The 13,345-nt window shown below is 43.8% G+C and overlaps 1 protein-coding gene and 1 long non-coding RNA gene across 2 annotated transcripts in view; one reads left to right on the top strand and one right to left on the bottom strand.

The window, feature by feature from the left end:
- Nucleotides 1–210: 210 nt before the first annotated feature.
- LOC113176522 (uncharacterized) lies at nucleotides 211–5,001 on the bottom strand. Its single transcript, XR_013344288.1, has 3 exons — nucleotides 4,748–5,001; nucleotides 2,886–2,979; nucleotides 211–2,390 (listed from the first exon to the last, which is right to left on the bottom strand). It is a non-coding gene; the product is annotated as an uncharacterized LOC113176522 (long non-coding RNA).
- Nucleotides 5,002–5,125: 124 nt separating this feature from the next.
- Nucleotides 5,126–13,345, top strand: part of Nuf2 (NUF2 component of NDC80 kinetochore complex) — a 28,429-nt gene continuing 20,209 nt past the window's right edge. The window contains exons 1-4 of the mRNA XM_026381000.2: nucleotides 5,126–5,202; nucleotides 9,966–10,103; nucleotides 11,280–11,354; nucleotides 12,847–12,923. Of these exons, the coding sequence (XP_026236785.1) occupies nucleotides 9,981–10,103; nucleotides 11,280–11,354; nucleotides 12,847–12,923 (275 nt within the window). The 5' untranslated portion in view covers nucleotides 5,126–5,202; nucleotides 9,966–9,980. The remainder of the gene's footprint in view (nucleotides 5,203–9,965; nucleotides 10,104–11,279; nucleotides 11,355–12,846; nucleotides 12,924–13,345) is intronic.

Raw genomic sequence — 13,345 nt, 5'->3', positions numbered from 1 at the left:
ATGTGTTCATAATTTCACTTCAGACCACTATTCATGGTTAACCATTATTTTTAAGGCTTTAATAAATATCATTCATGATTGCTATAAGTGAGTCTAGTGAAGGCATTGAAGATGCCACCAAGGAATTTACAAATCAATCAATAACGTGATATGGTCAAAATACTCCTATGACCTCAGATAGCATTACAAAACCCCACTCTTTAGAATCATAGTTCAACTTTTCAATTTTAAGTCTGTACAAACAGAAATACTTTGTCATCCTTTATTTATTTATTTATTTACAGGAAATATAAGCACAAGCAGGAGGGAGGGGAGTAAAAGAACCAACATGTACAACAGAATCTCTTTGAAGCTACGACTATAACTTTCTCCTGTTAGATGCACCACATTTAAACCCACACACCTGCAATTCCAGCAACTCTGGAGGCTGAAACAGAAGGATCACAGGTCCTTGGTCAGCCTCAGCAACTTAGTGAGATCCTATTTCAAAATTAAAAAATAAAAAAAAAAAAGCTGGGAATGTAGCTCAGTGGTTGAGCGCCCTGGGGTTCAATCCCCAATAGCAAAATAAGTAAATAAAAATAAAGAGTAGTAGTTCAGTTCAGCAACACTGACTAGATACCCAGGATGTACCAGGTACAGTGTTAGACACTAGGCAATCAAAGGTCATTAAGAACTAGCCTGTGCAGTAGTGGAGACAGACACAAACCTATCATTTCAGTGTAATATAAACTTTTTTTCGGTACTGGGTAACCCAGGGGTGCTTTACCACTGAGTGTATCCCTAGTCCTTTTTATTTTTGATAAAGAGTCTCACAAAGTTTTCCTGGCTGGCCTGGAAATTGTAATCCTCCTTCCTCAGTCCGCAGAGTTGCTGGGATTACAGGAATGTGCCACCACACCGACTAGACTCCTATGCAAAAAATCTACCTCAGACCTCTCCTTGTTACATGCATCTGAACACAGCCAGGGGCATGCTTCGCAGGCATCCTGAGCTAGTCTGATAAAGCTAAATCATCAGTCACCTCGCAAATGAGTTTGCCTCAAGGAACCTAAGTCAGAAGATGGTACCCATTAGTCTAGGCATTGAATCCACCTAGTGTCTAGGACTGAGGCTGAGCTGTGGATAAAGGGTAGCAAAGAGTGGTCCCTGTCTCCACCAAGGCTTTTTATGTCTTGGTATTCCCATTCCTACATTAGACCAATTTAATCCAGTTTTCATCTTTAGTGATCTGCTAAAAACAAAGCAGAAACACTGTTTGGAGCCTGTCACTTAGGGATGGGACTTGAGTGAAGTGCTGATTATTCAGGAATGCCACCTGCACTGACATCCCATTTGCAGGTTGCCGAGGTCTCACCCAGTATTGGAGCCAGATTTAAAATTAGGTAGTCAGTGTAGTTAGGTAAATCGGGTCTAATATCGAGTGAAATCTAAAATGGAGGCCATGTTGAGAATGAATTTCCAGAAAAGCTGAGCAACTCTCTGAATGTTAAAGAAGCCCAGGAAACAGCCCCAACAGATTTGAAGACAGCCCATCCCAAAGAAATGTTAATGAAGCCCAGGAAACAGCCCCCAACGGATTTGGAGATAGCCCATCCCAAAGAAATGTTAATGAACAGCAAACTTGACACGCAAATGCCCAGATTACTTCTTTGGCCCACCTGTGTCCCAACCCTTCCCACCTAATTCCATCACCAAAAAATAAAAAGGGGAACACATTCGGCCTTCAATGGATTCCACCTCTTGGGTCCCCTTCTTCCCCCCTTTCTGCTGTCCTTGGTCGGCGTGCTTCTCTGGTGTTATTCTTCAACATTGGGGAAGGACTCATCACTGGTCAACAGCGATAACAGTATCACCTGTCACTCAAGGGTCTGCTCAGCCTTTAAAGGTTTGTCATGAGTCCTTAAAGTACAATCTGTCCAGTGGTGAGAGAGGTGTGTTGAAGTCTCCCATGATTATTGTATGGTGGTCTATTAGACTCTTGAACTTGAGAAGAGTTTGCTTGATGAACACAGCTGCACCATTGTTTGGGGCATATATATTTATGATTGTTATGTCTTGTTGGTGTATGGTTCCCTTGAGCAGTATGTAGTGTCCCTCTTTATCCCTTTTGATTAACTTTGGCTTGAAATCTATTTTATTTGATACGAGTATGGACACTCCTGCTTGTTTCCAAAGTCCATATGAGTGATATGATTTTTCCCAACCTTTCACCTTCAGTCTATGTATGTCTTTTCCTATCAAATGCATCTCCTGTAGGCAGCATATTGTTGGGTCTTGTTTTGTGATCCATTCTACTAGCCTGTGTCTCTTTAATTAGTGAGTTTAAGCCATTAACATTTAGGGTTATTATTGAGATATGGGTTGTTCTTCCAGCCATATTTGTTTATCTGGAAGGAAATATGGATTTCACATTAGAAAAGGAATAGGCACTGCAGATACCAATGTGTGTTAAGTGCTTAAAAAATATTTTTTAGATTACTCTGATGACCTTCTAATAGAGTTGAAGAGGTTGGAAAGGGGATCAGTTTGTAAGAAATCAAATAAAAAACTGAGGACTTGTTAAAAATCAAGGACAGAACTGAAATTGGAGACTGAGCTTGGTATGCAGACTTAGGGTTAGGGCTTGATAGGGACCCAAGTCAACAGTCTCAGACACAGGCAGTTCAGATGCTGATAAATCACACAGTCCAAACTGAAAAGGGAAGTAATGTTAGGAGACCTGACAGGGAAGATGGAAGTGAATATACACTGGAATGAGGTATAAAGGAGCAGAAAAATAGAATGCTGAGAAAAAAACAGATGTTCCCAATTTACAAAGGCTCCACTTGTGAGTTTAGACTTCACAATGTTGCAAAAATATTTTCATTCAATAGAAACCACACCTTGAATTAGATTTGTTCCCAGGACAGCAATATGTTACACAGCACTCTTGTCCATGCAGGAGAGGCAGCAAGCTTCAGCTATCAGCCACAGGATCTGGTGGGAAGAATGGCATCACACTATGTTGCTTAGGCTAGGTGTGTGGACCACACTTCCCACTTAACATGTTTATGAGGGAGTGAACCCATTGTAAGCTGAGTATAATCCTGGTACTGGAATTTAATTTTTGGCAGTGTCTTTAAGGTGATGACAAAACTTGAGAATTCTGTTGCTTCACCCTTCACCTCACAGACCATGTAAGCATATTTTAAAAAGTCGTATTCATCCTTGTAAATAAGATCATTTGAATAAACTTTTTCATAGGTAACTTTAATACTAATACAACTCATATTTACGGTAACATTATTCTCATTCAACTCTGGACACCATGCCTTTCCTGCTAATGCTGCACAGGGTAGCTAGATCAAAGTTCTACTGGTGTGGAAACCTCAGTAAAACTGCTTTTTCCTCTAATAATAGGCCCATACGTCTTCAGCTGAAAGATCACAACTTGTACTGAATGTATATTTCCACACTTGCCCTCATAAAAATAGATTTTGGGGGGGACTCCTTCTTTGAAGAATGTAACTCACCCAGCAGGTGAAGCTGTGACAGTTTAGAGGAGGGAGAACAGAGCCTGTTGGAGATGAACAGGGGATCTGTCAGAAAATGGGGCTCCACTAGGCCACAGGCCCTCACTGCACCTGGGTCTGCCACGCTCGGAATCACTAATTTGGATCCACTGTAATTTGGATCCACTGCATCTGAACTCTTCACACCTGAACCCCCTGACGTTTGGGCCCACTCTACCTGAGGCCCTGCACTCCGGCCGCTGCTCTTGGATCCCTGCATCTGGGCCTGCCACACTTGAGCACTCCTGTTTCTGGACCCGCTGCTTCAGGACTCCGTGAAATAGAGCCCACCAGACCCGAGAGCTCCTGCACTTGGACCCGCTGCTCCCAGACCCCGGCGCTGGGCCTGCTACACCTGAGCGTTCCTGTACCTGGACTCGCTGCACCAGGACCCGCTGCTCCCGGACCCCGGCGCTGGGCCGGCTACACCTGAGCGTTCCTGTACCTGGGCTCGCTGCACCGGGACCCGCTGCTCCCGGACCCCTGCGCTGGGCCTGCTACACCTGAGCGTTCCTGTACCTGGGCTCGCTGCTCCCGGACCCCGGCGCTGGGCCTGCTACACCTGAGCGTTCCTGTACCTGGGCTCGCTGCACCGGGACCCACTGCTCCCGGACCCCGGCGCTGGGCCTGCTACACCTGAGCGTTCCTGTACCTGGGCTCGCTGCACCGGGACCCGCTGCTCCCGGACCCCGGCGCTGGGCCTGCTACACCTGAGCGTTCCTGTACCTGGGCTCGCTGCACCGGGACCTGCTGCTCCCGGACCCCGGCGCTGGGCCTGCTACACCTGAGCGTTCCTGTGCCTGGGCTCGCTGCACCGGGACCCGCTGCTCCCGGACCCCGGCGCTGGGCCTGCTACACCTGAGCGTTCCTGTACCTGGGCTTGCTGCACCGGGACCCGCTGCTCCCGGACCCCGGCGCTGGGCCGGCTACACCTGAGCGTTCCTGTACCTGGGCTTGCTGCACCGGGACCCGCTGCTCCCGGACCCCAGCGCTGGGCCTGCTACACCTGAGCGTTCCTGTACCTGGGCTTGCTGCACCGGGACTCGCTGCTTCCGGACCCCGGCGCTGGGCCGGCTACACCTAAGCGTTCCTGTACCTGGGCTCGCTGCACCGGGACCCGCTGCTCCCGGACCCCGGGCCCGCCACACTTGAGCCCCAAGCCCTGGGCTCACTGCACGGGGACCGACCCTTGCCTGGGCACAGGGCTTCTGGAGATGCAGAGGCAGCACCCGGCGGCCGTACCGCTGGCTCGTCGACCTGGGGTCTCCACCGCGGCCAGGCAGCGCCTCAATTGCCCCATCGAGAAGACGGCTGGGTCCAATTTCCGACCAGGTGCCGACTCTGTGCCGGGTGGTCCTTCCTGCTGGACCTTGGTTCTCCTTTGACTGGGGCGCCCGCCCGCCCCCCGCCGTCGCCTCAGCGCTCCGGGTCAGACTAGAGCCCGAGCCTCTAGTTCCGGCCGGCTTCCGGGAGCGACGGTCTTTTGGCCCCGGTCGGCCACCAGTCCCCAGGAAGGGGCGGGGATGGCGCCGGAAGGACAGGCACTTCCGGCGAGCGGCGGATTTGAAAGAGCAACGGTCGGCGCCGGCTGGGGAGGCCGACGCCGCCGTTCCGCGCGAGGGCCCTTTCTTGGCGGCCGTGTGTGTAGGTGAGCGGGCTGGCCCCCGGCGGACGGGTGCTGGCCGGGACTGGAGGGGACCGTCGCTCGCCGCGGTGGAGGGTCTCGAGTCGGGATTTCCTCAGCCACCGGCCCGGGGCGTGTCGGAAGTCGGGCCGTTGGGGCGAGTGAGGAGCCGGTGGCCGCGGCCGTTCCGTCCGGCCCCGGGTTTCCCTCGACGTGTGTGTCGCGGGCACCCGCGGTTCCCGGTGCCCAGGGCCCAGTGTGCTGCGGGAGGAGGGCGGCTTGAAGGCGGAGGAGACTCCCCAGAGACGTGGGAGGCCGGGGCCAACTCGGGGAGGAAGTTCATCGGGTTTCCGCGGTTTTGGAAACCCAGCAGAACAATTTGATTTGATGTGATGGGAAAGGTCATTTAAGTACTTTTGTACAAATATTATACCCGAGACGTTTTGCAGACTGACATCAGGAGAGGGATGTGCGGTAATGACTCTGAAGTTATTTCCTACCCACCTCTCTATTGTGACAGTCTCTAATTAAGGTCTACTTTGTTTTGGAAGAGTGACCTGTAATCTTTCATCATGGGTTCTTAAATATATGACTTAGCAGAAAGTATAGATTGCATCTGTAGGGAAGTTTTAAGTGTCTATTTTCCCTCTGAAGGCTTGCTAGTTTAAACTGACAGTAGGATGTTGAAAGCGGGGAAAATCCAGAACTTATTATGTGCCTAAGCACAGAAGGGCTAGATGTTGAGGTTTATAAAAAGCTAAACAAAGGTTTAGTGCCTTGGGCTTGAGGGTGGGCAGGGGAGGTGGCTGCAGGCTTTGGAGGCCCAAGGGGAGAAGGTGACAGCAAGCCAGGGCTGGTAGTTGTCTTGCTATATGATAAAATCTTACCCTTAAAAGCCACCGTAGAAATATCTCCACCCACTTCGATGTTTACTATCTACATCTATCTAAAAAGCTGTCCTTTTGTAAACTGTTTACAAAAGGACAGCTTTTTAGAGCCTTTTCTTTGTCTGAAGAAGTCTGCATTTTCTCTGCCAAATCAGCTTGAAATAATGTCAAAGAAACATCCTGGGATAGGAATTTTACTTTCCCTCTCAGTTAAGGTAATAGAGACACCTAATATGTGAAGGATCTGAGTCTACATAAAATGATCTTCATTCTAAAATAGAAATGTGCAGTTGTGAAATTCAATAGTAGGAAATACAAATCCTTGCCTAAGTTACAAATAGTTATGCCAGGATCATGGGGAAATACAGCTGATATAAGGGGTCACCCTGAGGATGTTCTTAATATCCATCATAAACATGTTTGTGAATGAGTGTTACATTTGTAGCCCAGCAGAGAAGTCTCCTTACTATTAATACTCTGCCCTGGGCCAATCATATCTGGAGTGTTGTGTTAAGCTTGGGCATTATATTTTAGGAAGACACTGACAAAGTCATATTTCAGAGGAAGGTAAGTATGAGGGTATAATATTTTACAATATGCTTTTGGTGTTCATCCTGAGTTCCTGGCACACAAATCTTAAAATCCTTGGAGTCTTCAAAGTGATAAGTGACCTTTTATGAGCTAGCTGTTGACTGAGGGCTGGTATCCCCTAGGTAGCTTCTGGATGGGCTTTCATCTGAAGAACGTAGGCAGGCTTAGAGAATTAGAACTTTTAGCCCCACCTCTGATCTCAGGGAATGAACAGATCACCAGTGTCCAGTAATGTAATCAATCATGTCTATATAATAAACTTATGTAAAACCCAGAAGGATTGGTTTTGAAGAGTTTCTGATGACCATCCAGATGATGTGAACCCCAGTATTCCTGGAGGTTGTAACCCTTTCCCTCATACCTTGCCCTACCTGTCCTTTCATCTGGTGTTCCATCACTTGTAATATTCCTTTATAATTAGCCAGTAAATGTTTTGCAGGAGTCCTAGGCTATGTTCTGGGATCATTCATTCCCAAAACCATACAGAAATGGGAATGGTGAAAAGCAGAAAAAAAACTTTGTATGGCTACATTGGGAAGACTTATGCTAAGATCCAACATCTCAGCCCTGTCTTTCAGTTTGAAGGCAGCTTTAGGTTTAAATAGAGGAGGAATCAGGGCAGGAGGTCTGCATAATTAAACCATCATGGTCAAACTGGTCTGGCCTATCATTCTCTCAGTCCTGGCTCTATACAGGAGCTCTCATGAAGTCCTTATTCCTTGAAGTCCAATTTCCACTTGTTGCTTAGAATGTTTATCTGTCAGACCTGGGATCCTGGAAGGGGGCAGGTTGGCTCCCATGAGATAATTGCTCCTGCCTGGAGGATGAATCAGTCTTATCCTGGAGTGGTGTGCCTGTAACATAGGATCTGCTATATAGGGCAAAGTATGGACACTTCCAGGTGCCACTCCTGGGTGTGAAACTGGATGCTGCAAATCTGGCCTCAGTCTTAAAGTGGACAGGTGAGATAAATTTAGGGCAGATGAAGCTTGTATTACTAATTTTTAGGTAAATATTTCTTAAATGATTTGCATACCTACCTGAGCAGGTTAGAGTTTAAGGTGACAAAGGAGACAGGTGCAAAATGAAGGTAGAGATGCCAAACTTTATCCTGCTTTTAGTTATCCATGGGGCATCTCCAGACCTAAGTGAAGTCACTGCTTTTAGCAAAAGCAGCCTAAGTCCCTGTTACATAAGTGTTCCCTGAGTTCTGTGAGTTTGTCCAGCAAATTAAGTGAACCCAAAAAGGAAATGGTGTGAACTCCAATAAATAGCAGGTTGGTCAGAAGCACAGGTGAAATGATCTGGGATTTCTGATTGGCATGTGGGCTGAGGAGATAGTCTGAGCCCTTAGCCTATGGGATCTAAATCTATCCGGTAGATAGTATGAATGTAGCTAGTGAACACCTAGCTGGCGCCACATGCACAACTTGCTTGGTGTGTGCAGGCACCACTCATCCCAGTCTTGTCATGAGCCTTCAGTGTTGATTGCTGTTGAGCTAGGGGAAAGTTTGCTTTTTTTCCTCTCACAGATGGAAGGGCTTGCTCTTAGGTAAAGAAATTATTCTAGAATAAGAGGGCTTAGCAGAGACCCAATGACCTTCTGCACATTTTTTGAAAGAACTGTCATTTAAACAGGGATTGATACATTCTGTGAAGTTGTGGTAACTAGAAATCAAAGCAATGACCAAAATTCCACAACAAACATTACAGCATGAGGAAGAGTTATTTAACTGTGAGAGCCACTCTGAAGTGGAAAAAGTTGCCTTGATGGACAGTTGTGGTATGGAATGAATAGGTTTACTGCTCTGGCTCCCCCAAACTCTGGCTCCTTTGCAGGAAAAAGGTTTATTCAAAGCCAGCTTCAAGAAAGGGCTGAAGACCTTTCTGTCTCCAACCTCCATCCTTTTTTTAATAGCAGGCAGAGTGGGACAAAAGGCAGCAAATACACATATGTAGGTTTAGCTAGGCTGTGTTGATCAGAAGCATGCTAGTCTAAGTTCCCTGGTGCCTCTCAGGCTGGTGTAAGGGATTGAGCCTCCTTTCAGTTTGAAGAAATATGGAGTGTAAAAACATGGTTATTGGAAAACTTCCTTAATTTGGAAAGGAGTCTACTTGAGAGTGACTACTGTGATGCTTTCAAGGGTTTATATGGAACTAGGCAGTTTTTATAATCATCTTTTAAAATAGCTTTAGTTAGGCTAGTTGCCAGTGCTTCTTTTTAACCCTAATGTTCTAAGAAACATTAGGAACCTGAAAAAGAAAACAAGATTTCCAGAATTGTGGCCATTTCAGAATATCAGCATATCTGCAAAGTTGAGTATGTTCACATTGGGTCTCCACATTGGCTTCTTCCCTGGGACATCGTGGGAAAGAGGGGATCTTTGAGCAATTAAATTAGTATTTAAGCAAGAGGTTAAGGCCCCTCCTCTTCTTGGTAAAGAAATGAGTCTTAGCTTATTGGACTCTCCAGGTAGCGTCAGAGTTCTGTAAGTGAAATCTCAGTACATAGCCACAAGGTTAAATGCAAGTTCTAGGACAGGCTTTCTTAACCTTATCCTGTGAGCATTTTGGATAATTCTTCGTTGTGAGGAGCCATTGTAGATAGATGTTGTGGGACGTTTAGTGGCATTCCCACCTCTACTGACTAGATTCCAGCAGCATTGCTACTCCTGGCCTGACAACCAAATGTCTCCAAGCAAATGAGCCTACAAGAGCAGGGGGTACAGAACTGTGAGAACTGCTGCTTTAGGGGGGCACAGGACCAACTCACCATAGGAAAACATTAGGGAAAAGGGGTTTTTGTTTTGTTTTTTAAAGTTCTTGCTTTAGGAATTTCTGCATCTGTTTTTACTGATTTTTTCCTCTTGCATCTTAAACTTTAATAGTCATCTCATTGTGTATGTAATGAATAGAATTTTGAATCAGAATATGATATTTTTTTCCTTCCATGTGTTATCATCCCTTATATATAGCTTCTAATGATGGTGCCTTATGCTATGCAAAACCTCTGTCTGACCCCTCAAATGTGAAAAAGGAAACACATGATTTCCCAGTTGTGTGTTCAAATAAAATCCTCTTTCCCATGTGGAAGATAATAGTGAACAGCATTAGGAAAATTAGCAGAAAATGACTGTGCTTGGTAGAATTTTATTTTAGGATATACATCTTTGTCTTATTAAATATTTGATAATAGTGCTAGTGTCACTAGTTCAACTTGACTTGTTTTGTTCTTATTGATTATCAAGTTCCAGACAATGAGAACTACTGATTGTATTTCTGATCTTTTTTTTTTCCCCCTTCCTTCAGACTACAAGTCCCAAGATGGAAACTTTGTCTTTTCCCAGATATAAAGTTGCTGAGATTGTGGTTCATATTCGCAATAAGTTCTTAACAGGAGCGGATGGAAAAAACCTCTCCAAGAATGACCTTTATCCAAATCCAAAGGTAAAATGTCTTGATGTTTGAAGTAGGTATTGGTGTTAGAGAACAAGTAGGTCACCATGCCATGTCATGTTGTTAATTTTAATACAGAGAAAGATTTCAGCTAGTGTAATTTTAAATAACATTAAATTTGTATGTGAGATGATTTCTGCCCTCCCATTAGGAATTCACTTTTTTAATATGATTGTTTTCTTTAAAAAAAAAAAAAACAGCCGTTTTTAAATCATAGATATATTAAAGGATATTAAGTTTTTTTTATTGCTGTTGAAGTGTGGTACACGGATTTAATGTATTGGCAGGGCTTAGGGGAACTTATTCCTAGTGGTTTCCTACCATAGAAAATGCTTGAAATTATCCCCTTGGACTCTTACAGATTACTCTTCTTGCTTTATGCCCCAAGAGAGAGTTGACTTGCTTTGATGGGCATCATTCCTCACATGGTTATTAAATGCTGAAATGGACTGTGTGTGTGTCACAGAGCATCCAGAGTCCTTTTCCAGTCTTGGTATTACCTTGCAGTGACAACATAGGGAAGCCTGGTTCCGTGACATGGAACTCAGACTGTCTAATGTCAGTATCCTTTAATTCTTTAAAATGAGGGAAGTCAGCTCAGAGTAAATGATGGGCCTTTAAACTGAGTAAAGTTAACTTTTTGAAAAGGTGCAATATTTTCTCTATATTTCTCACTTTTCTGCTCATACAATAAGGTTTTTAAACTTCTGTATTTCCTCATTGAGTTTATCCCACTTGTTTTAAGTTGTCTCTTAAACTTCACATCCAAGAAAATCTTAATGTCTAAGGTAGCAACAAGATTTCTCATGATCTTTTTCAAGAAATATATTCTCAGTGTTGGGACACATCTGCCATATTCTTGGCAACCAGCAGATCTGAAAGATGAAGTAACTTCCTCCATTGCCTGGGGTGGGGGTGGCTTGAATTTGATTTAGAAGAGTGTGTTTGTTCTTAAGCAGCTGTCTTCTTGTCTACTTTCGGCACTTGGAACAACTGACATGAATCATAAGGTATTTTAAAATCTGAAAAATTGTGAAACATTTCAAGGAGATGGAACAGTTGTCACCCTTTTCTCTGTGTTTACTGACTATAGCATTGGACAGTGGTGGTAGTGATGTAGTGCTGGAGTCATGCGTCAAGAGTATTGAAAGTTCCTTTCCGTTGCAGCCTGAAGTCTTGTATATGATCTACATGAGGGCCTTACAGATAGTCTATGGCATTCGATTGGAGCATTTTTACATGGTAAGTTTATGGTAAGGCAAAACAATGTTTCGTGTTTTACTGCAGTTCTCCTGCTCACGTGCATACTGCCTTTTAAGGAAATCTTGACTGTTTTGACACATTCAAAGGCTTGTGTAAAATTAATGTCACTTGTGAAGGAATTTTAGGCATAATAATGGTTTATATGCATAGCTTTACCAAGACAGACCTCAGTGGAAGCCCTGAACAACACCTAGACATCACTGAGGCTATTCCCAGGTTTATAGGTCCCCTGAGACCCACGGACACAGTGAGTGTACATGGACAAGGGTCTCGTCTCAGGAAGGACTCCTAGGTGAGAAGAGCAGGCATACAGTCAGAACAATGCTAGAAATGAGGCAGCTGAGCTCTCAGCAAATTAGCTGTTTCTAGTAGGAAAGGCCACTTTCTTTATTGTATTATTATTTTTTTGCAATGAGGTCCCGAGGGCATCCTCTGAAGATTCTCTGACAATGTTAGAGTCTTTGGAGTCTCATCAACATGATCTGTTGTTTAAAAATCAAAGAAATTTTAAATGAACAAAAGATGGCTCACTTCATTTTTGTTTTTGTACAACTAGCGTTTTGCACACTAGCTCAGCTCCACCAACCCACCTGTTCTTTTTTTATTTGACATTGTTCACAGATTAGTACATATTACAGTAAGAGTGCTGGATAAAAACATGAGGTACGAAAGTAGTTCAAAGATTATAGGTCATGCAGATCATGTTAGACAGCAAAGAAAATTGTGACCGAGAAAACACTAAATAAAAATACATAAAGAATGTGCATTATATATATTAAAAAAACAAAACAAAATAAAAACAAAAACAAAACAAAAAACAATTTCGTATGCAGAAAACGTTTTGTTACATTGCAGATTTTAATGTATTTAAAAATTGCAACATGAAGATTAAGTGCAGTGTATACTGAGTATTTAAATTAAAATGTACGTTTCATAAATACAGTTTCAAGAGAAAGCATCATTTTGTGTATACTAACACATTAAGTGTATGTCAGAAATTGATGTATAGATATATATTTTAACACATTTTCTGAAATTAAACTGCAGTTTTGTTGAAAAAAATAAAATAAAAATCAAAGACAGCCACCCTTTTACAATGAAACCTTGCCAATTGTAGTTTCTTTTTCTATAAAAAGGGAACAGCACTTTGTTTATAGATCCTTGTAAAAATCAGAAGAGAAAATAAATAAAACCCCAGAATGATGCCTGATACACAGTGGTGGCTTGTGGTTATCCTTCTATTTTTTTATTCATTTAAAAGTCTTTATTTAGCACCCCCTGTAAACCTTATCATTAGAAATATTAATGTCGATTGTAGCTTAGTAGCAGGAGCTGCATTGTTTTTTTCAGATTTAATGATAAAGTTGATACAATTTCATCTTAACCTCTGATTAAGGTTACTTTTAGTTTATGGCTAAAGAAACTCTTTTAATCAATGTGTGACTTAGGTTTTGTGACTTACTACATGCAGATGCCCGTGAACACTGAAGTTATGTATCCACATATAATGGAAGGCTTTTTACCAGTTAGCAACTTATTCATTCATCTGTGAGTAAACCCCCATTTTACTTTCTCCATCTGCTTTTGTATTTGCATGGCATTAAACCCTTTAAATGACATTGCTATCTTTGGGAAGGAGTTCCATCATCTTCCTTTCCTCTCTGTGTATGTTCTGAAGTACAGGTTTCTACCAACCAGAACTCCCTTCACTTCTAGCACTTCTCAGGGTCTGTCCACTGAAGTTCGGAGGCCATGTAAATGGCAGTCCTCAGCCAGCTTTGTGGAGAGTTTCGAGTTCTAGAGTCTCGGTGTGCCCAGGTGCCTGTTCATTAGAATCTGTGGTGTCCCTGGCTCTAAGAAAGGCTTGTGTAGCTATCGAGCTCTGCACTACAGTGGGCTCAACTTGGTCCTGCAACCCTGAGGGAAACCTCCAGAAATCTCTCTAAAAATGGGGTATTTATGCTCAATGG

This window comes from Urocitellus parryii, chromosome 9, assembly GCF_045843805.1.
Source record: "Urocitellus parryii isolate mUroPar1 chromosome 9, mUroPar1.hap1, whole genome shotgun sequence".
NCBI classification, from domain to species: Eukaryota; Metazoa; Chordata; class Mammalia; order Rodentia; family Sciuridae; genus Urocitellus; species Urocitellus parryii.
The sequence above is the reverse complement of the archived record's forward strand: the minus strand, read 5'-3'. Positions and strand labels throughout refer to the sequence as shown.